The following is a 27,402-nucleotide window of genomic DNA, read 5'->3' as shown; positions in this document are numbered from 1 at the left end:
CTTATTTATGTCCTTTTCAATTTAACCTTCATAAATATAAGAAGAAGAATTGATTGTAACTGATAGGAAACAAATAAATGAGCACAAGTAAGTAAAGTGGTCAAATATTCTTTCTATTCAAATATAAGAAGAAAAAAATAAATGAGCACAAATTCTGCCTAACAAGTGATTGTAACTAACAGGAAACAAATGTATTACCAGGTCATAAAGAGATCGTTTTTCCTCATCTTTTAATACCTACATAAATCAAAGGAAGGGAAAGTTGTTAAGGAACTCTTTGCACAGTTACAAGAAGCTATACATCTATATACGGCAAAAACAACTTAATACAATCCAAAAGAACCATTTTTATTGCACAGAAATGGAGATCCAGATAAACCCTAAAAAGTAAAAAATCACAATATAAAGTGGCAAATATAGTATCTGATTTACGAATCATAACAACTGTTAAGGATCACTAGATCTAAACCCTAGTTCCAGAATACATCAAAGATAACAAAAAAAAAAACAGGGAATTTCTGAAGATTCTAAGGCAATAATATTACCCTCTTCGTTTAACGGGATTAATTGTTAAGAGCTTTTGAGAGAGAGAGGGACAAAGATAGTTCGACGCCGATTCGGCCTGTCAATGGAGGCTGATGCCGAAGGTGAGCCGATGAGAGAGATTCCGACGGTGACTAGTTTATCGGCCGAAGACGATGAGGGCTGTCGGCTGCTGTCGGGCTGAGTTCTGTTCGACTTCGACAGAACTTCAAAGTTCTAACAATCTAACCGAAAAGAAAGAAAAAAAATATGGGTAGCGTTCAATGGCCAACAGTTTGGCAAACACATTTTTCAAAACATGGGTTAAAGGTCTTGGAATGGGCTGATTTTTGGTGAGAATGATCTCTACGGTGAGGAGATCATCATCACCAAAAATCAGCCCATTCCAAAACTTCTAACCCTATCAAAAATGATTTACAAAAAATGGATGGTTAACAATTTTTCAACTTGTAAACTGGGGCTAGAAGTTTTGGAATTGGCTGATTTTTGGTGAGGATGATCTCCTCACCGTAGAGATCATCCTCACCAAAAATCAGCCAATTCCCTCACTGTAGAGATTATCCTCACCAAAAATCAGTCCATTCCAAGACCTCTAACCCATGTTTTGAAAAAGTGTTTGTCAAAATGTTTGCCAAACTGTTGGCCATTGAACGGGACCCAAAAAATATATATATATATGGGGGGCGTTCAATGGCCAACTTTTTAGCAAACTTTTTGGCAAAACATTTTTCAAAACATGGGTTAGAGGTTTTGGAATGGGCTGATTTTTGGTGAGGATGATCTCTACGGTGAGGAGATCATCCTCACCAAAAATCAGCTCATTCCAAAACTTCTAACCCCATCAAAAACAGTTTACAAAAAATGGACGGTCCACGAGTTTTTAACTTGTAAACATGGGTTAGAAGTTTTGGAATTGGCTGATTTTTGGTGAGGATGATATCCTCATCGTAGAGATCATCCTCACCAAAAATCAGCCCATTCCAAAACCTCTAACCTATGTTTTGAAAAATGTTTTGCCAAAAAGTTTGCTAAAAAGTTTGCCATTGAACGCTACCCTATATATATATATATATATATATATATTTTATGGGTAGCGTTCAATGGCCAACAGTTTGGCAAACACATTTTTCAAAACATGGGTTAAAGGTCTTGGAATGGGCTGATTTTTGGTGATGATGATCTCTACGATGAGGAGATCATCATCACCAAAAATCAGCCCATTCTAAAACTTCTAACCCCATAAAAAATGATTTACAAAAAATGGACAGTTCACGATTTTTCAACTTGTAAACTGGGGCTAGAAGTTTTGGAATGAGGTGATTTTTGGTGAGGATGATCACCGTAGAGATCATCCTCACCAAAAATCAGCACATTCCAAGACCTCTAACCCATGTTTTGAAAAAGTGTTTGCCAAACTGTTGGCCATTGAACAGGAACCATATATTATATATATATATATGGGTCGGGTTCCTACGACACACATTGCGACAACGTATTTATCTTATATGGGCAAAAATGTTTGGAATGGGCAGATTTTTTGTGAGGATGATCTCTATGATGAGGGGATCATCCTGGCAAAAAATCATCCCAATCCAAAACTTGTAACCCCATCAAAATTGATTTACAAAAATTGGATGGTCTATAATTTTTCAACAAAAATTGGACAGTCTAGAAGTTTCATAATGAGCTGATTTTTGGCAAGGATGATCTCCTCACCACAGAGATCATCCTCACAAAAAATCAGCTCATTCCAAACATTTTTACCCATATAAGACAAAACACATTGTCTATATGTGTGTTGAAATGGTTGTCGTTTGAACCTGGCCCTATATATATATATATATATATATATATATATGGATGGCGTTGTTATGACCCCCATTACGACCCCTTTGCGACACATCATTTTGTCTTATATGGGCAAAAATGTTTGGAATGGGTTGATTTTTTGTGAGGATGATCTCTGTGATGAGGGGATCATCCTGACAAAAAATCATGTCATTCCAAAACTTCTAACCCCATCAAAATTGATTTACAAAAATTGGACGGTCTAAAATTTTTTAATTTGTAAACATGGGGCTAGAAGTTTCATAATGAGCTGATTTTTGGCAAGGATGATCTCCTCACCATAGAGATCATCCTCACAAAAAATCAGCCCATTCCAAACATTTTTGCCCATATAAGACAAAATGGTGTGTCGCAAAGGGGGTCGTAATAACCCGACCCTATATGTATATATTATTTTCAGTTGGGATATTATCCAATTCGAATTCACCTATATCCGAATTCGTATCCAAAATGTTATAGGATATTGAAAACTATCCAAATCCAAATTTGATATCCAAAATTTTTGAATAATATCTGATTTTTCAAATTTAAATTTGAATTCGGATTTCGACTATTCATTGACAGGCTTAGCTCATGTGCATGAAGGGGAGGTCATGGGTGGGTTGACTCGAACTTCCATAGTTTAGGGGTGAGCTTAGTCCGAGTTCAGCCCACCCATTTATAAATAGGCACAAATTGATTTCAGGTTCGGCTAGATTTTGATCGAGGACAATTGGGCTGAGGCGCATGTCAGATTTGCACCCATAATTGATATTAAATCCAACTTTTATGAAACTTGTCTTTTTTTCTCTCTCTCAGCCCACTTGGCCACAAATTGTTTTGAATTTTAAGGAGAAAAATTATAAAATTCTAAAAATAAGAAATTAGTCAATTAAATTGTTGAATTAATTAATTAATTAATGATTTATCAACTAATTAAAAAATAATAACATTTTACCTTTCACTTCTCAAATTCTTTTATATGACTTAAAAGTTTTGAATTGAGATGATTTTTTTTTTTTTTGGAGGATGATCTCTATGATAAAGAGATCATCCTCACAAAAAATTAGCCCAATCTTGAACTTCTAACCCCGTCAAAAGTGATTTACAAATTAATAGTAAAAAAAGACAATCCACAATTCTAAACTACTTTTGATGAGGTTAGAAATTTCAGATTGGACTGATTTTTTTTTAGGATGATTTCCTCACCATAGATATCATCCTCACAAAAGAATCAGTCGAGTTCAAAAGTTCTAACTCATATAAGACAAGGGTGTTGGTTCAGTGTTGTCTCCCTAATAGAACAGGTACGAATCACATGGTTTGAAGTTAGAAAAATCTCTTAAGATCAATAATTTGTGTAGGACAAAGTTGGACCTTATTTTGTAAGTTATGAACTAAGATAAGATTATGGAGAATTCTAGACTCAAAGAAGTTTAAGGCTCTTTGTCAAAGAAATGAATCTTTCGTAAAATATGTTTAATGTTAGTAGAGAAGTCCTTGTTTTGTTTGACTCTTAACATTTTCGTGAATTATAAAAATGGGCTAATGACTTTCCAAAACTCTTCAACAGAATTTTCTTGTTATTTTGTGCTCTATAATAAGAACCAAATGGAAAAAGCCCAATCAAATAACATCAGTGAAAAATAAATTTCCTAACAAAAATTTGCTTTATATATAATCTAATAAAGAAAAATAAATATCTTTTCTTCACCAATATTTTTAGGCTAGGTGGGGCTAAAATCCAATGATGGGTTGCACAAATGTTTTGCCCATACTTTTGTGGGCCTAAAATCTTAGAAATTAAATGATTGATTGGAGCCTCTTTCTTATAATGATCTAGATTTCAATCAGTCTACTTTTGGTATCTTAGTCCATTTGAGTGGTGGGGCCAAAAACAATAAAGTGATTGTTTTTGGTCTATTTTGATTGATAGCGAATTCTTTTGTAGAAGACAGACCAAGTGGATGAATTTTACGATCAATCTTTCAGAGAGTATTGGGTGCATAAATTTTATTTTCTAAAAGCTTCATGCTTTATCAATTGAGAATAATGGGGAAAAGCTTCAATTGCTTGATATATGTTCTTCTAAGATGTTTATGACTTTTCTTTATTCTTAGGCTTCACATTTTATTAGTGAAGAAAGAGACTTTCTCAATAGAGAATGGGTTATCTTTCTTCTCCTTTAAACCCTGGACTCAGATACTGCTATAGAATCCCCCCTAAGGGTTTTGTTATTAATAGCTTTAGAATAAATTGAGGCACAAATCAAATTTTATGGTTTTACAACTTTTGTTGACCCTGCAGGTCTCCTTGGATACAATCAAAATCTCTTGATTTTAATGGATTTGTATGTCCAAATATGGATTGACTGTTTTTATTAGGTATGTGGACATTAATGTTAATTTTAAATTACTTGGACATATTTGAATCAAGAGTTTTATCTACCAAAACCCATTCCATCTATTTATTTGGCCTCAAGTTGAAATCCTTCTACATTCCTTATCTAGCTAGAAATATAAAGATGCGATGACATACACATCAAGTACCGAGAACAACATGTCCTAGGATAATTCCCGTTTAGAGTATCTTTTATTGTAGCTAGAGACCAACCCCATAGAGTTGAGATAGAGATTACAAACACTTAGATCAAACTGGACCTTACGAAAGGGATTGCACATGCACAAACCAAAGGGGAAGTCTGACAAAGAAAATGAGATTAACAAAATCAAAGGGAATTATTTCGAGGAACGTAGATCACTTCAATGTCTTATAGATATCAGATTCCGCACTCCACTTGAAAATGAATGCCAATCAAATTTATTACGAATCAGCCTTCAAGTTATAACAAAGCCAAGTTATGCCACAACTTTACATTCTCTCAATACTGGCACTAACTTTGAAGTGACCCTAATAGACAAGTTCTCCAATTTATAATAACTTTTTAAACTCTATTAAAAAAATATAGTTTAGAATTTAGTGTATTCTTTTTGTGGAGAGCTTTTTGGACTTTCACTCCTTGAGATGGACTTTGTATTTTTGTTGTTGACTTAAATCCAATAGTTTGGCCTAAAATAACTATTACGAACCGACGCAATTAACAACTAATATGATCAGTCATTTTTAGCATAATAATCAAGTCGTTTCAGCCTTAATGTGATGTATAGAGTCTCGTCTCAGCCGTTCGTTTGATGGAAAGTCTTTTTGAGACTAGTTTTTTTTTTTTTCCTTTCCCCTGTGGTTAAAGAGATGAAGATCTGTTGTTTTCTGCGTCTAAGTCATTGGGCCCATTGATCCATGAATGTTGAGCTCATCCTTTGGACTACAACCATATGCATCTGTTTGGTAATTTTTGAGTAACAGTTTTAAGCATCACAAATTACAAAATTTGTGAACACAAACATGATTTTAGTGGTAAAACTAGCAATAGGGGTTTGTTCCATCTGGTTGTGTGTTCGAAGTTCGAATGTGACCTCCCGAGTTACTCCGTTGCATATGGGTTCATGTGACCACAGACATAGTAACAAAATTCAGATTCGGTATTTATTCTGCGAGGGCTCAAATTGGTTAATTTAAATAAATTTGAGATTGTTTTGTAAAGAAATTGGAAATTTTTTGAAAAATATACCAATTATATTTTCAGTCTTCTTATCAAAATCTATAATCTTTAACTTCCTTAAAAATCCCATCTTGTTCTTGAGATTTAAATTTTGAAGATAACTTTTTGTTTATCAAAAAATAACTGATCAAAACAATCTACCTAAAAATGACTGCTGAAGGAATTTTTTTTTTTAATTTCCCCCTTTTTTTTTTACTTTCATGTGATGTCCGATTATTTAATATACTTTAGTGATTTTAGAGATCTTTTAAATGGTATCTTTATAATATCTAGTTTAATATTGTTAATATATTTCATCAAGCAACTTAGCCCTTTAATAATGACCAAAGACACTCTGACTCCTCCGTAATTTGTATTGAATAAGGCTAACGTGACTAAGTTATAAGTCACACTCCCAATCTTACAAAGACTTGTTAGGCCCACATAGATTGACATTTAAGCCAAATAACAACTTAGCCCTGTTTTGTGTTCATGGCTTAGATTAAATGGTAAAAAGAAATTACATTTTTTCAAAGTTTTGTAAATTGAAAGCGAATCAGCTGCCGAATTTAAAATCAAAATCCAACAGTGAAAATTTATATTATTATTTAAAAAAATAAAAGACTTTCGCAATTCTTAAAATATTGCGCTTTACATCCATATGACATTCAATCATGTTTTTTGATCCACAAGAACGGGCACAGTCATAGAATTTTCATGTCTATCATAGTCACGAAAGTGTTTTTATGGGTTTTGGATGTTTTATATATGAACTGATATTAAACATAAGATTTATAATTTCATAACCAGCTATTAAAAACCGAAGCAATTAAAGATTTATAATTTGGATGTTTCAACAGATTCTTTCTCTCTTAACTTTAATAAAGAATAATTTGGTTCCATCAAGTTGCCCACTAATAGACCAAACCGAATCATCTCGTTCACCTGACATGGTGATCCAAAGATATTTGAAAACAACTAAGTAAAAAATAAGACTTGGATGATAGAACAATTCTCAAAAGAGCAGAGATGTACCACAAATCTGAATTTGCTTAATTAGATGTGCCATGAATTTGCTCACAAGTTCACTATACGACGGAGTCCAGCCAAAATCAATCCAAACAAAGAGGGCTGGATTTGCTCACTATTCGATCACAAATTCAATGAAATCAATATGAAATTTGTCAATAAATCGATTTGGAGTCGATCTGAAAACTACAATCATGCTACTTCAATATTAATCTACAGGAGTGAGTTATATTCCAAATCAATTTGGGGTCGATCTGGAAACTACAATCAAGCTACTTCAATCAATACTACAATCTGTAAGAGTGAATCGATCTGTTGAGTTGGATTGAAGGGAGTTCTTCAATGACATGCAAATGCAAAAGTGCAGACAAGAGCCCTAGAATCGATGCTCTGATACCATATTAGTAAACACAAATCCTAAGAGGATTAGAAGGAGAAAACGAAAAATAAAAATACTCTAATTGTTCAAATAGTATTTTTTTCTCTTTTTAGTTGCTTGGGTAGGTCTTCTTGACCTATCCATCAAAACTAAATAATAATAAAAAGTTGCATTAAGGGGACTTTGCTCTTCAATACACCACTTTGTGTAGCAGACTTTTTATATCTTTCAGTTACATGAAAATACTTCATCTATTCAAGTAAATGATTCATATATACAAAGTGAAATTTAAAAGTCTTGAATTTTATATATATTCCTAGAAAAGAAAATGAGGAAGAATGTTGCAATTACTTGCTACCTGCCACTTTCTTCTGTAATAGTGACATTGTTTTTCGAGCACATTTCTTGGCTAGCTAAAGGTAAACCAGATTCTATTGTGAACCCAGGTTGTCTTGGTGTAGGAAGTTGTGTGGTATCCATGCCTAGCATTTGAACTATATTAGACATTGTTGGTCGTTCCGCTGCATGTTCTTGTACACAAAGGAGGCCTACGTGAATGCATCTCAATATTTCTGGGGCTGAGTACGAGTCTCTTAATGTTGGATCCATCAATTCCATTTCTTTACTTTCATTCCACAGTCGCCATGCCTGAAATAATATCGATCCCTTCTCCTAAGATTATCAAATTTAGTAATAAATAAATAAAAGGATCCCATAAGTTGAAGTATAAACTTACAAATCCAACTAGGCTTAATGATTGTTCTTCGAGATAAAATTGGTTAATTCTCTTCCCACTCACGATCTCTAAAAGTAATACCCCAAAGCTGAAGACATCAGATTTCTCGGAAAATCTCCCTTCCATGGCATATTCTGGGGACATATAACCACTGTGTTTTACCATTAAGGACTTAGTGAATTGATTAAGGAAATGAAAATTGTTCAAACAGATTAGTTTCAGCCTTTTTTATTTGTTTCAATATTAAGTAATTAGAAGGATCAAAATGCAAACTAATTAAGGAGGAATTTTATGTTATCAAGAAACTAAGACTTACTATGTTCCAACAACCCTGTTAGTATTTGCTAGAGTTTGATTTCCTCCGAAAATCCTTGCCATGCCAAAGTCTGAAATTTTGGGATTCATCTCATCATCCAATAGAATGTTTCCTGCTTTCAAATCTCGATGAATAATTTTTAATCTGGAATCTCGGTGTAGATAGAGAAGACCTCGAGCGATCCCTTCAATAATGTGGAAGCGTTTGGGCCAGTTCAGTTGCCCTTGTTTAGTTGGATCTGGTCATTTTTTTTTTTTTTGTCCATTAGACTATATTAGCAAAAGTTGAAATGATTTTGGAAATTATTCATAAATAGTAATCATACCAAATAGAAAGGAATCCAAGCTTTTGTTGGGCATGTATTCATAAAGTAACATCTTCTCTTCCCCTTCAATGCAGCACCCTAAAAGCCTAACTAGATTCCTGTGTTGAAGTTTGGATATCAATCTAACCTCATTCTTGAACTCCTTCAAGCCTTGTCTAGAGTTTTTGGATAGTCTTTTCACTGCTATTACTTGACCTCCTGGTAGTGTGCCCTGAGATGGTAGTAAATTCATATAAGTTATTATGAATTGCCAACTTCGTCAAATTTTATTAAATAAAATACTACCTCACCTTGTAAACAAGGCCAAATCCCCCCATTCCAAGCTTATTTGCATCTGAAAAATTATATGTAGCATTTGCAATTACTTCGAAGTCGAATACTGGTAGATGTGGGGTGTTTCCTTGCTTTGAACCCTCTATGGGTATTTCTGCCTCTGTGGTGTCTTTGCAATTTTTAGTAGTTCCACTCAGATCAAACAGATCCTCTATTTTTCTTTTTGTTCCTGAGTTTTGGAAGTCAAAATATTTCTCATTTCATTCAAACAAAGTTGTTTTTTTGTTCATAAGATTGATTTACTGAAAAGATGTGAACTGACAAAACAAAAAGCATCAAAATACCTATATATAACAATTAATAAAGGAGTCATACAAAATTGTTCCAACTATCTATTTATGGTGATGAAACTATGGAAAAGAGTAATTGAACAAAGGATAAAGCAAAAATACAAATGGTACCAACTGGCTGTTAATCACCTAGTATCGATTTCACTCTATCACTTAAGAATCCACCTTGCACTCTCATAACGTGAAAAAAACTTATATTTGACTGCCCAAGGTCGTTGAATTTTTCATTGTCAATTTTTTTTTTTTTTTGATACACCAAAACCTCCAAAGTAATGAAGAATGGGAGAAATTTGATGGTTTTAAGTTATCAAAATTCGGTTTCTAAAATTTTTGGGCTTGGGCCCATCGAATTTTCTTTTCAAAATTTTCAGTCTTCACATAGTGTCTATTGGTATGATTGCACCAAAAACAATTTGCAAAATGGAATAAGTAGAATCAAGATCAAGTACATGGCGTGTAAATTTATCACAAACACTCAAGATGGGGAATGTCCAGTAGAAAGTTGATTGATTATAAATACCCAAAGAGACCGCTTTGAATTTGATTGCCCATAAGATCGGATTTGGATAGTTAAAGAGGAGGTGCTAAAGTACATGTGATTGACATATAACAATCTAATTAATTAAAAATAGGCTTTATAAGATGACTCTAAGATGGATTATGCTTCATGGAGCGTAATGTTGAGCAGTCAAATATTATCATATTAATAAATTCAGCATAGTAAAGACGATGATAATGGATGTGATTAGTAGAAAGACTGGGACAAATAAAATTAGAATGAACATATTTGAGAAAATATAGGGGTGGTTCCAGTAAGTGAAAAATCAAAAGTAAAATGATAGTGGAAATGAATATGAAGTCACTTTCAATAACATTAGACATGACTCTAGGTATAGTGGAATGGATGATGAATAAGATTCATTTTTCCAACCAAAAATCCTTGGGGTAGTAAGGCTTTGTTTGTTTGTTTGTTTTTTTTTTAAAGGAAGTTATCCGTGCCTCTTAGAGTACCAGACTAATCCTTTAGATAGGTGCCATCCCTCCTCCACACGTACTAGGTAATTTCTAAGAAAAATACATAAGGGTGGCCCCAAGGGGGGATTTCAAACTAAAGACCTTTGTTTCCTTAGGCATGGCCTTGGCCATCTCACCAACTATTTTAAGTGTGTTTCATTGCAAGAAAAATATTTTCCTAACAAATTATTTGGCGGTCAAATGATATATTGGCAAATCATTTTCTACTGTTTGAACACATTATGGAAAATCATGTAGAAAATGTCTTTCTACTCTTTCATTTAAATTGGGTCGTATAAGTTTTTTTTTATTTTTTGAGTAAGTCTAGTCTTACTAATTTGGTAAGATTTCAAATCTTACAAGGCTCGTTAAACTCACCTTGTGGTATCCAAATAAATGATATGATGCCATAGGAATGTAGAGGAAAAAATTCTACGAACTTTAAAAAGAATAAAAATCTTTAAAAATATAGTTTTCACCACTAAATTTTTATTTTTAATTTTGGAGTTCGATATCTGTAATATCCCTGATCTAAAAACCCATGAAATTATTTTATAAATGATAATCTTGAAAACCTCTTTAATTGTGAGATATTATAATCAATACTTTTGATTTTAGCATATGGTAGTTTCATAATATACATTTCGATAATTTATTATGTTAGACAATTAGTTGTCAAAGTTTAAAGTCAACTTAATTATGAAACAAAATATTGATTAATGTCATGTTTCCATTCATTTTTAAAATTAAAAAAAGAAAAAATTATGAGATAAAAAATGGCTACTAATATAAAATTTTGACTTTATATAATTGAGTTATTATTTAAAATGTATGGACGCAATAAATAAATCTTGTAGATAAATTAGTAGCAAATCATAGAATCCATGTGACATGGATAATATTTATTAAAACAAGGATAAATGAGTCACTATGAAAATAATTAATTGACAGTGGTATTATAATGTAATTTATAATGCATAGGGAGGATCCTTTTTATTTAATTTAAAATTAAGGACTTTTATGAAAAATTGGTGTAATCTTAGGTTTAAAAAAATATTCAAAAGACCTCCTTAATCAAGTCAAAATTTCTAGAATTATTTTTGGAATTCATTGAGTCTTATTTTGGTATCATTAAATCTCTAAATAGAATACAAATAAATTTTTTAGAAAACTTACATATTGTGGTGGTCCTTAATAAGTGTTTTGTTATTTTAATAATAATATATAAAAAATAAAAGAATAAAGATGATATGAGAATTGAATTAGGAAGTTATTCAAAATTTAAAATCATTTCTTAAATAAAGTGGGCTCAAGTAAGAAATTATTTTTAAAATTCAAATTAATATTTTATATTCATGTTGAAGTAAGGAAAGAATTTTAAGATAGTTAAATTATTTTTTAATTTGTGAGTGACCTAGATTGGTAGGAGAATTAATATTTAGAGTAAATAAATGAGATAATATGTGGCGACACTATCCCTTGAATTTTTAGGAGCACACTTTGATTTTATTTTAAAACTTAATCTTATTCTTAGGAAAGAGAAAGAGAGAAAAATAGAGAGAGGAAAAAAAAGGACGTTGGTAGTGTGGAGACTCCAATAAAAAGAAGAAGAAGATCACGATGTTAAGGAGGTGTGAAGAACGAGTGACTCGACCGGAAATGATCTAGAATTCGATCAAGGTAGGATTTGACTCCCCTTAACTTAGTTCAATAATGATATAAAGGAAGTAAATCATGCATGTGTATATTTCATCGTTAAAGCATAATTTAAAAAAAATGATAATTATATAATCTAATGTTATTGTATGCGTAAGTATTAGTATGATTTTGATGATGTCATGATAAGGATGAATGGTCCACATGATTTTTGAGTTGTATAAGAATGATACATTTTTTTTTATGAGGATAAATGGTGGTGTAAAGCAAATAGGGCATAGGCCCTTGGGTGCAAGACCCTTAAGCCCTCGAAGAAGGCCCTATAATTGGATAGTTTGCAATTTCACCAGACCGGGGATAAAATGGTTGAATTGAATATGGCGGTTTAACCAAACTAAGGATAAAATGGTTGGTAAGAAAATGTTTTTGCGATTTTCTTATTTATGAAGTGTTGAAATAATTATTTTATTTTATTTTATTATCATTATACCATATGTAATTCGATGTATCCCTTCCTATTATTTTTATTTTTTTATTATGTGGAGGGGTGTCATATCATTCATTGCTCATCGACGTTTTATGTCAAAAATTTTAGCTTTTGATGAATACACATTAGAGGCGTTGAGATTGTCTTCGATGATTTGCTTTGTTTTATTTCTTGAGTTGATTTGTTTCTATGATTATAGGTATATGAGGTTTTGGGAAGACTTATTGATGTTATCTTATGCTTATTAGAATTGTTTTAAACTAATTTATCGAATAAATGTTTAGGATTTTCATTTTAAAAACCTTGGTTATTAATTGATTTAGAAAAGAAGATTTGTAATGTTGCTGATTCCTTTTAACAAGTTTCACAAGAAAGGCTATAGAATTTTCATTTGTTATTGAAATGATGTGATACCACTTGAAAAAAATTTGTAACTCGCATGCGCATATCCTTATATTTTTTTTGGAATTTTTTAAAAATTTATTATATTTTATCGCTATTAATGGCTAGCAGAAATGAATAGAAAATAAAACCTATTTTATATCGTCGTGATCCTTACTTATACTTTTCCTTAGGTTATGATTTTTTTTTTTTTTGAGGAATAGGTTTTGGAAGTTAACTTCGTCATAGTTTTGGTCCCATACTATTTAAATGGTAGAAATATTTATTTCGAATTTTATCGTCTAACCTACTGAATAGGACCATAGGAAACCTATTTTGTACCTTTGTTTTTAAAAAAAATATTTCACATGCCAAATAGTGATTTTAATATACATTTCATATTTTTCATTGGTTCTACATTTCATTAGCTTCTATAGAATTTAAAATTACTACTTTACAATATGAACCGAAGTGTGTACAAAGTTTTGAAATCACACGATGTGTTGTTAAATCCTAAATTATATTATAGTACAAAACTTTTGTTAGGTATTTTTATATCTGAAAAATAAATATTTTATTTGGTTTAGCATTTTTCTATTATGATTATTTAAACCATCTTTCCAAAATGGGGTGTCGCATTAAATTCCGATAAAACTTGAGCAAGTTATGAATTTTTGATTGAAGATGCGTTGAGCTATCCTATGTGAATGTTTCCAAGAACTGGATTTAGATAATGTTTTTAATTAGGTTCATCACGTATTTTTTTTGCCGATGTGAGTAAGTGGATTATTCCTAAATCACCCCTAAGCTATGGATCACGGTTCAAATAGTAGTAACAAGTCGGGTTATGCATCTTGAAACTTGGGGCGTGACAATACCCATCCATTTTAAAAACTTTGGATCAAGTCCAAAAAAATTATTTTTTTGAACTTGTTTTTTAAGATTTGAGTTTTCCATGAAATCTATAGGGCTATGGTGTTGGGATTGCCAGCTTGATAATCCTTTTGAGCTCAAGGACTCTTAATTACAGTTGAAATCTTACTAAGTTATTAAGAGAAGTGTTTCTCTTTTTTATTAGTTAAATTAGGATAGGTATGAGCAACAGACATGTATGGGTTTATTTGTAATTTAAAATACTGATTAATGGACTTTGAAAGATTATATAACTAAAAAGGGATATATAAAATAAATAAAAAAACCAACCAATTTGATTATAGTTTGTTGGTCACAATTTCTGATTTTTTACCACAAAAATCTTGTTTATATCAAGTTTAAACGAAAAAAGAATGCGGGCATTTTCCCCATTTTTGTAATTGTTTTGCAATCAAACACCGTTAAAAATAAATTTTGATGGCAAATGATTTTTCTTAGAGTTTACGTTCAGTTAAACACGCCCTTAAAGTAATATGTATGTGAATTTGTGAAATTTTCATTTAAAAAAAAAAAAGCACCTCACGGAGGCACGCAATATGCATGTATTTCGAATTTGAGGAAAATATCATAGGTCTCTTGGCCAACTATTGGAAGAGCTATATGGATCCATGTCAAAGAGGATTTCAACATTCGTATGCACGTCAAAGTTTGAATTTCACAATTATCAACCATGCAACCCATAAATTCAAAATTTTAAGGGGGTCTCAATATTTAACCCTATTTATTTATGGGGTTTGTTAACATGTTCCCTAAGGGGCAGACCTTATGGTGCAATAAACACATAGCCACGATGCTCTTTAAAAAAAATCCTTTTTAATCAAAATAGGTTTAGATGTTTATTTCTAATAAATAAGGGCACACACTAAATGGAAATAAATAAACAGCCACACTTTGGAGTGCAATAAATGTACTTTGGAAATTAGATTTTATATTGAAAATGCCCTCGAAAAAATCCTTTTCTACCTAAATACCCTTAGATGCTTATAATAAATAAAAAATATCTAGTTTTAATCTTCTTTATAAGGAGGTATAACATCGTAATAGATGAGTTTACCTTTTCTTTTCTTCCTCCACCTGCTTAAGACCAAAAAATCGTGAACCTTCTTTGATGTTCCAATCGATCTCCTCGTACGCCATCGCCAAATAAGCATCAAAACAAGACCAAAGAGGGCTAAAGTCCCTCCAACAGCACCAACAATAACCCCAGTATTTGAAGCCTTTTTTTTCTTCCTTTCGAAATTCCAAAGCTCAGAACTTGCAAGTTTGAGATACAAATCTTCTCCACCAATATCACCATTTGAGAATTGTTGCACATTCAAAAGATCACCTCCCCACATTGAACACCCACCGTTTCTGTAAGAATAAGCACTGCAAGAACAACTGTTCAAGCAACGCAATTCGCACGCTTTGGCATTCTCAATTTCCAAATACCACCGATTTTCAGGCAATTTCATGTTGTACTTGGATAAAAACCTGTCTTGCACTCCACACTGCAAAGGGGTTCTCCTCCTACAACCAAGAGATCTATCACTCAGATTCCAATCTTTGGGCCGTGGTTCAAAGCTTTCCAAACATTGACAGTAGTTTGAATTTGCTTCATTGCAGCTACCGAAAGGCCCACAGATAGCATAAACATCACATTTAAGTTTCGGTCGAGACCAAAACAACTTCCACTCCCTCGTCTCCGTCAACCATGCCAAAATCTGGATTTGACCCGATAAACCAAGCACAAATCTAGAGATAATAGAATTATTATAAAGATTATATGTGAAATAGTGCTCGTTCTCATTCGTAATATAGCTGAAATTATAGACATAGTGATAAGGTCCCAATTATTCGATTTTGGGACCGTAATTGCATTAAGATTACCATTGCATAAATGTTAGTTCCTTTAAATAATTGCAAAATTATTTTATTTATCCAAATTAATAAAGCTAATGATATATTAGTGTTAATTGTAGCGCACGTGGAAGCCAACAAATCGCGAAACAATTACGGTTACAATACACGAGTCGAAGGGAAGTTTCCAGAAAAATCTCGGTCGATTTGGGCGCCACGTCACCGCGCCGCGGCTAGGCATGACCGCGCCGCGGTCATTTCGAGGAATTGGCCCTCGAGATTTTCACAGAAGCTTCTAGAAGCTTCGGTGGTTGTAACTGAATGGGTAGTTTGAAGCGAATCATCCGAAAAGTTAACCCGATTGCCCGAATACGAACATTATAAATTTGAGGGTTGATTTTAGAGAAACTCCCCCTCTCCTTGCTCTCTTCTTCTCCAATTTTTGATTGTTCCTCTCTTTAATTTGCTGTAATTTTCTATTGAGAGATCTCTTGAGTGTAGTGAGAACATTAAGAGTGCTCAATTCTTTTTCTTTGTAAATTGTTGGGAGAGCTATAAAAGAAGAATTCGGATCGATCATCATCTTCATCTTCTTCACCTATTCTCTCTTTTCTCTTTTATTATTTTTCTGCAATTACAATGCTTGCAATGATTGGCTAAATTCTCATTAGAGAAGTTAAGGAAGCCATAGCAAATTAATCCCTCTAGTGTAGATTTAAATTCTTGCTTGCTTACATGTTTTAATTCCGAAAATTCTATTATGATTAAGGTAATCCAACTTATAATTTTGATCCAACTTAGATAGCCATTACTTAGATAAGTTCAAGAATGGCTATGCTATGTGAATAATCAGAATATAAATTGGGCAATCTCCATCATATTAGGATTTTCATGAATAGCTTCTAATTTCTTTCAAAAATTTAATTGATCCATCTTCCGATCCATGAGCAATGACTTGCTCCATGGATTGAGTTAATTTCAGAATTTATCTACACTATGGATTACTTGCAAAGGTTTACTTGACCTCTCTAATCCCTCTCTCTTAGAATTTTAATCTTTATTTTCTGTTTAGATTGCAATTTAGTTTCTACTACAACTTTGTTTTGTTTTTAAAACTAATCTGTTTTTGTTTCTAAATTCTGTTTTGGCATTTTTATCCGAATGAATCCTTGAATTCTCATTGTCCCTGTGGAACGAATTCGACTTACCCAAAGTCCATTTCTTAATCTCTATTTCTACATCTTTATAGCAAGCTTTACAATCGATCAAAATGGCGCCGCTGCCGGGGACAGCGAGTTGATTCATTTTTCAATTCGGAAAGTATCCGAAACAGTTTCCGAAACAGAACCGAATGTGTTTTGCTTGAAACAGAAGCCAAACGAACAGAAAAAAATTGAAAAAAATTTCATTACAATCCTCAGGATATCAGAAACCATTTCCAATTTGAAAAATCGATTTTCATCAAAATTTTACCGCGCCGCGGTTGCCCCTTAGTGCGCCGCGGTGACGTGGCAACATTTTCTGCTGATTTTTGTTGGACAAGTTTCTGACATCATGGACATTGTAATGGTCATATTGTTTTTTTTTTCTTAGTATTCTGATTTGAATAATTTTGTTCTGTTCAGGTGAAGGACTTGACGGAAGTCGACGGAAATTGACGGAAGGCGACACGTGGAATTTTTATCCACTACATTGGTTCCATCACCAAGAAGATCAGCAATTTTCAATTCTCTGCATTTTATTTTTTTTTATAGAAACCAACTTGTATTAGGAACTTGAACTTGTATTAAATTTTAAAAGTATCCGAGAGGGCTCGGATTGTAATAGAATTAGGGACGGACGATAGTGGGACGAAACTATCTCAGCCCCTCGGGTTCGTACACCAAATTTGGTGTTGGTGGCCCGAGTCGACTCAACTCGATCATCCCCCGTCTAGAACGGGAGGTAAATTTCGAAACACTCACGCATCACTCGCTAGTGAGTTTCTGTATTGCTTTTGAGTGACTAATCTGTACACATTGGATTGCACATAGTAACAAGGGCACCCTTACGAGGATGGCACCATAAGATAAGAATCGGAGTTCATTACCGATTCTTGCCCTTCTAGGAAAATCAAATTCACAGCAAATTAATTAATTAAAATTTGATTAGACTGGACTCTAGGTTCCATCGAGCTCATTAAGCAAAGCTAATCAAAAGTTGCACCAATTGCACTTCTTGATCGTGAACAGTGCCTAGCGCAATCTTGCCCTGTAGTTCTACGTGAATTCAGGGGATAGACTACGTCTATTCAAGACGAGAGGTGATCTAAGAGTGCCCTTGCTCAGCATTGTGCGCCACCTCTCCTCTGGAGATTAAACTGGCTGTTCCGATTTCAGAGATTTGGGTTGGAGGCTTTGATTAATCCTTTGAACCAGTTAGGAGCTGTCTAGTAATAGGCACCCAGTTCTCACGTGTGAATTTCTCCCTCCTATTGTGTGCAATTTGGTAGTGTATGTTAGGTAGGAGATCGCAGAAAAATCCGATTGTATTTGATCCGGAGATCACAAGGTCTCACCCTCTACCTAAGGTTAGACGAGAAAACAACACCGTTCTCACTCCACCAGTCCCAGAAATGGATCCACATCCACTTCCACCTCATCACATCCATGAGGATCAACGAACGCTCAATGAGTTGTTCGCACCTATTACTGCCAACCCTCCATCATGTATAATTTTACCTGCTGCTAACGTGGCACAATTTGAAATTCGGGCAGCCACCATCAATATGCTGCCCAAATTCCACGGTTTCGAAAGCGAACAACCGTACAATCACCTCAATAAATTCTTGACCTTATGCCAAACATTCAAAAATGGTCACCTCGACGATGAGAATGTCAAGCTTAGGTTATTCCCTCTTTCCCTCGAAGACCATGCTGCGGCTTGGTTAAATTCCTTGTCCTCCAACTCTATCACTACATGGGATGAGTTGTCGAGAAAATTCATGGCCAAATTCTTCCCTATGGCGAAGACGGAACAATTCAAAAATGCCATTCGGAACTTCAAGGGAAGACCGGATGAAGAATTCTCCCAGACTTGGGAAAGGTTCAATGACCTTCTTGTCAAGTGTCCACATCATGGGATAGACAAAGCCCAATTAGTTAATTTCTTTTACCGAGGTCTCCCAACAGCCCAGCGTATTCTTCTCGAGTCTATGCATCAGGGTAAATTCATGAATCAAACTCCTAATCAAGCTTATGAATTCTTAGTCGAATTGGCTGAGAATGCTCGAAATTGGAGCACAAACATAGGGGATTTCGATAGAGGAGATTTAGGAGTCAAGAAGCCGGGCATGTATGAGGTTAAGTCTGATCCTGAACTTAAGAGTGTCATGAATAGCCTTGTGAGTAGCTTACAAAGTCTCAACAAAAAGTTTGACGCTTTCAGTGTCAAAACCAACTTTCAAGAAGCCACTCCAATTCTACAAGTCGCCACAGAGACATTTTCATCATGTCAGCTGTGTGAGAATTTCAATCATTCTACAGAGAATTGTCCCACCTTGACTCTCTCGCAGTCAGAGCAAGCCAATGCTGTTGGAAATTACAGCACGTATAGGAAACCCACTCCTAACTCCTATAGTCAGACGTACCATCCCGATAATAGGTTTCACCCCAATTTTTCATATCGACAAAGTGAACCTATCCAATCAGGAGGTCCTCCAGGGTTTCAGAAAAATTTCAATCGTCAAACTCATGCTAGTACGAACCTATCTTTGGTTCCGCAACCATCCTATTCTTCACCTCAAAATTCTGATCAACGGGCGATCGTTGTCGACCCTATGACCAATTACTCTCCTCCTGTTGCTCAACCAAACTCAGCATTGGAATCAATGATGGCTGAGATATTAAAGCAACAACAGCAACTTATACATCAACAAATCCAAACTACCCAGAACCAGTCTCAGACCAACCAGGTCACTGCGCAAGCAATCAAAAATTTAGAGGTTCAGATGGGTCAGTTAGCTTCATCCATAGGAGAGAAAAACAAAGGCCAGTTTCCAGTCAAACTGTGCCTAATCCAGCAGGAACTGTTCCAAGAGGACAGTATGAAATCAATAGTCAGGCAGGTCCCTCCAATTCTGTCCAAGCCGTCCACACCTTACGATCTGGCAAATTGGTGGACAATAAAGTTGAAATGCCTGAGGAGGTTCTATCCAAAGAAACAACCTCTAGTGCACCTTCCACAGAAAAAGAAGACCAGTCTAAGGAAACACCTCCTCCTCTCGAGAGTCGAGTGATCATTCCCAAAGCTCCATTCCCTCATAGACTTCTAGACAACAAAAAGGGAAAACAATTAGAAGGAATTCTAGTAGTTTTCAAAAATGTTCAAATAAATATTCCATTCCTTGATGCAATTCGTCAAATTCCCTCATATGCCAAGTTTCTCAAAGATCTCACCACAGTGAAGCGAAAAACTCCTGTGCCAAGAGAGGCTGTGATGACAGCCCAGTCTTCCTGTCTGATTCAGCAGACAATTGTTCCTAAATTCAAGGACCCAGGCTGTCCTACAATTTCTGTGCACATTGGAGAAACGATGATTGAGAAATGTCTATTAGATCTTGGGGCTAGTGTGAATCTTCTTCCTTTCTCAGTCTACCAGCAATTAGGTTTAGGTGAACTTAAACCTACGGATATCACTCTGAGTCTAGCAGATAGATCGGTGAAGATTCCTAAGGGAATAGTGGAGGATGTGATTATCAAGGTGAAGGATTTCTACTTTCCTGCCGACTTCGTAGTTCTTGACACTGAACCTGTCATTAACCCAAATTCTCATGTGCCAGTCATCTTAGGAAGACCCTTCTTAGCCACTTCCGATGCAGTCATCAAGTGTCGCAATGGTATCATGACCCTATCATTTGGGGACATGAAGGTCAAAATGAATGTCTTCCAAAATAAGTTTCAATCTACTGACATGGATGATTTGGAAGAAGTCAACATGATCGACACCCTGGTCAGTAGCACTTTTGAGGAAGCGGAGAACAAGGATCCGCTAGAAGAGTATTTTGGCCAATTCGGCCTTGAGTTCGATACTGAGAAATCCATCAGGGAGGTGAACTCTCTTCTTGAATCTGTCCCTATGATGGATTGGCAGCCAAAAATTCAGAGTCTGTCCTCTCTCTCGTCATCCCCAATAGTGGAAGAAATTCCAAAGCTTGAGTTAAAGCAATTGCCTGATACGCTGAAATACGCATTTTTGGGTAATGCTGAAACTTTTCCTGTCATTATCTCCCCTACTCTAGAAAAATCACAAGAAAATCGGTTACTTGACGTTCTGCGCGAAAATCGAGAAGCTATTGGGTGGACCATAGCTGATATCAAAGGCATCAGTCCTTCTGTGGTCATGCATCAAATTCATCTTGAGGAAAATTTCAAACCATCGAGAGAACCACAGAGGCGACTCAATCCGGTGTTACAAGAGGTCGTCCGAAAAGAAGTCATCAAACTTTTAGATGCGGGTATTATATACCCCATCTCGGATAGTAAATGGGTTAGTCCAGTTCAGGTTGTCCCTAAAAAGTCAGGTGTCACAGTTGTGACAAATCAGGATAATGAACTCATACCTACTCGAGTCCAAACCGGATGGAGAGTGTGTATAGACTACCGAAAACTAAATACGATGACACGTAAGGATCACTTCCCTCTTCCATTCATCGATCAGATGCTTGAACGTTTAGCCGGTCATGCTTATTACTGTTTTCTTGACGGATATTCGGGATACAACCAGATCCCAATAGCCCCAGAGACCAAGAAAAGACAACGTTTACCTGTCCATTTGGGACCTTCGCCTATCGACGTATGCCCTTTGGGCTATGTAATGCTCCTGCCACCTTTCAAAGGTGCATGTTGAGTATATTTTCTGATATGGTCGAAGACTTTCTTGAAGTCTTCATGGACGATTTTTCTGTATTTGGGTCGAGTTTTGATGACTGTTTGGATCATTTGAAATTAGTTTTGAAAAGATGTCGAGAGAAGCACCTTGTGCTAAATTGGGAAAAGTGTCACTTCATGGTTACCTCTGGGATAGTTCTAGGGCACATTATTTCCCACAAAGGAATTGAGGTAGATAAAGCCAAAGTCGATCTCATCGCAAATCTCCCTCCACCTAGAACTGTGAAAGAAGTTCGTTCGTTCCTAGGGCACGCAGGGTTTTACAGAAGGTTCATCAAAGACTTCGGAAAAATTTCAAAACCCCTGTGTGATTGTTAGCCAAAGACATTTCTTTCGAGTTTTCTACCGCTTGTTTATCCGCCTTTGAGAAGCTAAAAACTGAGTTGACCTCAGCACCTATTATCCAACCACCCAATTGGGATCTCCCATTTGAGGTGATGTGTGATGCATCCGATTACGCTATAGGTGCTGTATTGGGGCAACGAGTTGACAAACTCCCCCATGTCATCCAGTATGCCAGCAAGACGCTTAATGATGCCCAGCTCAATTATTCCACCACGGAAAAGGAACTACTAGCAGTAGTTTTTGCCTTAGATAAATTCCGTTCCTATCTTATAGGGTCCAAAGTAGTCATTTTCACTGACCACGCAGCGCTGAAATACCTTCTTGCCAAGAAGGATGCAAAAGCGAGGTTGATACGATGGATCCTTCTTCTTCAAGAGTTTGATCTCGAAATTCGAGACAAAAAGGGATGCGAAAATGTGGTTGCAGACCACCTATCTAGGCTAGTAGTTGAAACTCTCTCTGACTCTCTTCCGATTTCTGAAAATTTTCCTGACGAGCAAATCATGGCAGTTTCTATTTCTGACACACCTTGGTATGCTGACATTGTCAACTACCTGGTGACAGGTCAAACTCCCACCTCTTGGAGTAAACAAAATCGCTTGCGTTTCCTCGCCCAAGCCAAATGGTTCTTCTGGGATGATCCGTATTTATTTAAATACTGTCCAGACCAGATAATTCGTCGGTGTATTGATGAGAGAGAACAGAGTGGGATTCTCGAGTTCTGCCACAATCACGCTTGTGGTGGACATTTTGGAGGAAAGAAAACAGCAGCTAAAATCTTACAGTGTGGTTTTTATTGGCCTACAATCTTTCGTGACGCTCATCTCTTTGCTAAATCTTGTGATAGATGTCAACGTCTAGGAAAAATCAGTCGAAGAAATGAGATGCCCCAACAACCAATTTTGATCATCGAAATCTTCGATGTTTGGGGCATTGACTTCATGGGTCCCTTCCCCATTTCACACGGATTCCAATACATTTTAGTCGCAGTCGACTACGTGTCAAAATGGGTTGAAGCCACAGCTTGTCGAACGAATGATCATAAGGTTGTTGTTCAATTTCTCAAAAACACAGTGTTTGCCCGATTCGGTACCCCTCGTGCTATCATTAGTGATGGAGGGAAACATTTCTGTAACCGAGTTTTTGAAAGCTTGATGCGCAAATATTCAATCACTCATAAGGTAGCTACTCCGTATCACCCACAAACTAGTGGGCAGGTCGAAATTTCTAATCGTGAGATCAAAACCATTCTTGAAAAAACCGTCAATCCTACTCGTAAAGATTGGTCCTTACGATTATCTGATGCCTTGTGGGCCTACAGAACAGCATTCAAAACTCCAATAGGAATGTCCCCTTATCGGTTAATCTTTGGTAGAGCTTGTCATTTACCAGTCGAACTTGAGCATCGAGCTTATTGGGCGATCAAACATTTAAATTTTGATCTAGCGAAGGCCGACGAGCTTAGAAAGCTCCAACTCACTGAGTTGGAAGAATTAAGGAATGATGCTTACGATAGCGCAAAACTTTACAAAGATCGAACGAAAATCTGGCATGATAGGCACATTCAGAGAAAATCTTTCCACGTAGGCCAGAAAGTGCTCCTGTATAACTCTCGCCTTCATTTATTTCCAGGGAAATTAAAGTCCCGTTGGACTGGACCATTTTTGATCCACAATATTCACCCTCATGGAAACATCGAGGTACTCAACCCAGCCAATGGAAATATTTTCCAAGTCAATGGCCAAAGGCTGAAGCCATTTCAGACTCTCCCTCATTCATCAGAAAAAGATTCATTCTTGAGTAATCCTGTGTACCAGGATTAGCTCCAGTTCTAGGTCTGGCTGAAGACATTAAACTTAGCGCTACTTCGGGAGGCAACCCTTGATTTCTGTACATATTCTACGTGACCATATAGGATTTATTTTTCAATTCTTTCTGCATTCACTCATTTTCTTTCAGGTATACACCCTGTGTAGTGTGCTTTTCACTTTTACACCCTGTGTGGAACATTTCTTTTGGTTGTACCTACAACTTCTGCAACGTAATGACATCCGTTTTCAGGTGTACTCTAAACCTCTACTCTTTAATCATTGAGGACAATGCTAAATTTAGGTTTGGGGGTGTGGGATAGCACATTTCAATTTTTCAAACATTTTCAAAAATACCTTCATCAAAATGTTTATATGTACTGTTATCATACAAATTTTTAAACTAGGCTCATGTCCAATTTGTTTATAAATTCTTATTCCTCAAAAACAAGATATTTTGAAAAACAAAATTCACGTCACTTCTGATTGTAGTGAAAAAGTTATTTTGGATTAAGAGTTGTCTTCTTCACTGTCTAGAATGAGAGGGAAAGCTTGAAAAATAATGAACTTTGACCTCCTTGTCCTTTGGTTGGCTGAATAGAAGAAAAACAGAACTGTAGTTGATATTTTTGGAGACAGCAACCATAGGATTAGACTGGGTACCTTGAAAAGGGCTACCTGCTTTTTGAAAAAAAAAAGAATATCAGAAAAATGATAAAGCGTGAAAAAGGTTGAAAAGAAAAGCAGAAAGATGTGAAGGTTAGAACTGAAAAAGTGCAAATTGTAAAAAGAGTCCAATGGGACCAAAATAGTTCAGTAGGGTGAAAGCCGTCAATGGTAAAAACGTGAGTACACTGGAATATCACAGATAAAGCCCCTTAGAGGTATTAAAGTGAACATCCATACTTCTCACAATCCCAGACAGGAGGCTCAGTTTCGAGTTAGAATTTAGGCAGACCCATACATTTTAGTAGTTAAGAAGGGAAACCTTGTTCCGAAAAATTTATGTTACAATCAGAAAAATTTGTGCACACACTCAAGATATTTCTGAAAATGAGGAATAAAAAGAATTTTTACTCAAATAGACCTTTGACTGGATTCTGAAAATTGGTGTGATGGCATTATATACAATAATTTTGAAGTTGTTATCTTTTAAAATGTTAGAATTTTGTGGGTATATTCACTGCAAACCCTCACGAGTCAAACTCGTCCACTAGGGGTAACCTAGGGGTTTAAGGGCTTACTGCATAAGCTAAATGCAGTCGGGAACCTCACGAAAGAGGAGTTGTTTACATTTAAGTTTTGCTCGGGACTAGCAAAATTGAGGTTTGGGGGTGTGATAAGGTCCCAATTATTCGATTTTGGGACCGTAATTGCATTAAGATTACCATTGCATAAATGTTAGTTCCTTTAAATAATTGCAAAATTATTTTATTTATCCAAATTAATAAAGCTAATGATATATTAGTGTTAATTGTAGCGCACGTGGAAGCCAACAAATCGCGAAACAATTACGGTTACAATACACGAGTCGAAGGGAAGTTTCCAGAAAAATCTCGGTCGATTTGGGCGCCACGTCACCGCGCCGCGGCTAGGCATGACCGCGCCGCGGTCATTTCGAGGAATTGGCCCTCGAGATTTTCACAGAAGCTTCTAGAAGCTTCGGTGGTTGTAACTGAATGGGTAGTTTGAAGCGAATCATCCGAAAAGTTAACCCGATTGCCCGAATACGAACATTATAAATTTGAGGGTTGATTTTAGAGAAACTCCCCCTCTCCTTGCTCTCTTCTTCTCCAATTTTTGATTGTTCCTCTCTTTAATTTGCTGTAATTTTCTATTGAGAGATCTCTTGAGTGTAGTGAGAACATCAAGAGTGCTCAATTCTTTTTCTTTGTAAATTGTTGGGAGAGCTATAAAAGAAGAATTCGGATCGATCATCATCTTCATCTTCTTCACCTATTCTCTCTTTTCTCTTTTATTATTTTTCTGCAATTACAATGCTTGCAATGATTGGCTAAATTCTCATTAGAGAAGTTAAGGAAGCCATAGCAAATTAATCCCTCTAGTGTAGATTTAAATTCTTGCTTGCTTACATGTTTTAATTCCGAAAATTCTATTATGATTAAGGTAATCCAACTTATAATTTTGATCCAACTTAGATAGCCATTACTTAGATAAGTTCAAGAATGGCTATGCTATGTGAATAATCAGAATATAAATTGGGCAATCTCCATCATATTAGGATTTTCATGAATAGCTTCTAATTTCTTTCAAAAATTTAATTGATCCATCTTCCGATCCATGAGCAATGACTTGCTCCATGGATTGAGTTAATTTCAGAATTTATCTACACTATGGATTACTTGCAAAGGTTTACTTGACCTCTCTAATCCCTCTCTCTTAGAATTTTAATCTTTATTTTCTGTTTAGATTGCAATTTAGTTTCTACTACAACTTTGTTTTGTTTTTAAAACTAATTTGTTTTTGTTTCTAAATTCTGTTTTGGCATTTTTATCCGAATGAATCCTTGAATTCTCATTGTCCCTGTGGAACGAATTCGACTTACCCAAAGTCCATTTCTTAATCTCTATTTCTACATCTTTATAGCAAGCTTTACAATCGATCACATAGTTTGCTCTCTTCTCGGGAACATCATTGACACTAGGCCCAGTCAACGGTAAACTATTCCAATACCGCCGAGACTCGTTCCATTGTATAAAATACTTAATAGTTCCATCAGGGTCCAATTCCAATTCTAAAGAAAAGATCCCCTTAGCAGGATTTTCTGAATTTTTCCATGAAGTAAGTTGCATTGATTTATTGGTGATTTTATTAAAATTAATCTTACCACCCGGAAGCAATGTATCGGTTGGGTAATCGAAACTCTGCCAAATTATATCAGATTTATCCAACCCATTTCTCAAAACAAGATTTCCATCATCCCCAAGAATTACTTCAGAGGACTTAGAGGTGTTTGAGGTCGAATTTGTAGACCAAATAGTGATTTTGGACTCATCTAGAAGGACTAGATTACCGTTTTCTAAGAGTTTCAACTCTGAAGAAGATGGGTCTCTGAGAGGGTTCTCTCTGTTTGCAACCCAAACAACTCTTTGACCTGTGAACTTATTGTACCAGATGCCTATGTAGTAGTTGAGAGACTTACCTGGTGTGAAGAAACCAAGGACAAAGTTTTCACCTTTAGAGACTATTGTTTGGTCTCCAGTGAGAGATTGACCCATAGAGATGGTGTCAACTGTAACAAAAAGATAGGTTTTTGAAGAGAAGATGAAGAAGAAGAGAAGAAAAGGAAAGAACCATGGATTGCTCCATGTATCCAACATATCTGCAAAAATTAACAGAGAGACAAGTCTGCCAAAAAGATTTCAGCTTTAAAGAAGTTTGAAAGAAAAGAAAGGGTCTTGAATGTTAGATGCTTCCCAGGACGTGAGAGATAGAAACAACCTGAGCTACAATTACCACCTCTCAACGGCTGTTTTTTCTTGAATTTTCAGAGTCTAACTAATGTTTGACAGTCTTACCCTTTTCTTAAGGATTAGAAAACAAGATAGAGAGCTTTGCTGGGCAGATCTATCTGTTGTAATTTTATTACAAAAACTCCCTTACTTCGTGAACAAA

General features: G+C 35.4%; 1 protein-coding gene across 1 annotated transcript; it reads right to left on the bottom strand.

The window, feature by feature from the left end:
- Positions 1-7,730: 7,730 nt before the first annotated feature.
- LOC147387418 (G-type lectin S-receptor-like serine/threonine-protein kinase At4g27290) lies at positions 7,731-27,197 on the bottom strand. The gene is made up of 7 exons (XM_086421586.1): positions 26,399-27,197; positions 14,902-15,666; positions 9,044-9,255; positions 8,754-8,964; positions 8,429-8,666; positions 8,113-8,263; positions 7,731-8,024 (listed from the first exon to the last, which is right to left on the bottom strand). Exons 1-7 carry the CDS (start codon positions 27,105-27,107, stop codon positions 7,731-7,733), a joined length of 2,580 nt encoding a protein of 859 aa, XP_086277712.1. The 5' UTR covers positions 27,108-27,197.
- Between the last annotated feature and the right edge of the window lie 205 nt (positions 27,198-27,402).

This window comes from Akebia trifoliata, chromosome 13, assembly GCF_017979445.1.
Source record: "Akebia trifoliata isolate Shusen 1 chromosome 13, ASM1797944v1, whole genome shotgun sequence".
Lineage (NCBI taxonomy): Eukaryota > Viridiplantae > Streptophyta > Magnoliopsida > Ranunculales > Lardizabalaceae > Akebia > Akebia trifoliata.
This window is presented reverse-complemented; position numbering and strand designations above follow the sequence as displayed.

What these genes read in the sequence shown, in the direction of transcription:
- LOC147387418 (XM_086421586.1), bottom strand. Translation starts at nt 27,107, where the DNA reads ATGTTGGATACATGGAGCAATCCATGGTTCTTTCCTTTTCTTCTCTTC. An exon ending in AACAGGGTTGTTGGAACATA is followed by an intron (nt 8,264 to 8,428) that starts GTAAGTCTTAGT and finishes GGTAAAACACAG; the next exon opens with TGGTTATATGTCCCCAGAAT. An exon ending in CATTAAGCCTAGTTGGATTT is followed by an intron (nt 8,025 to 8,112) that starts GTAAGTTTATAC and finishes ATATTATTTCAG; the next exon opens with GCATGGCGACTGTGGAATGA.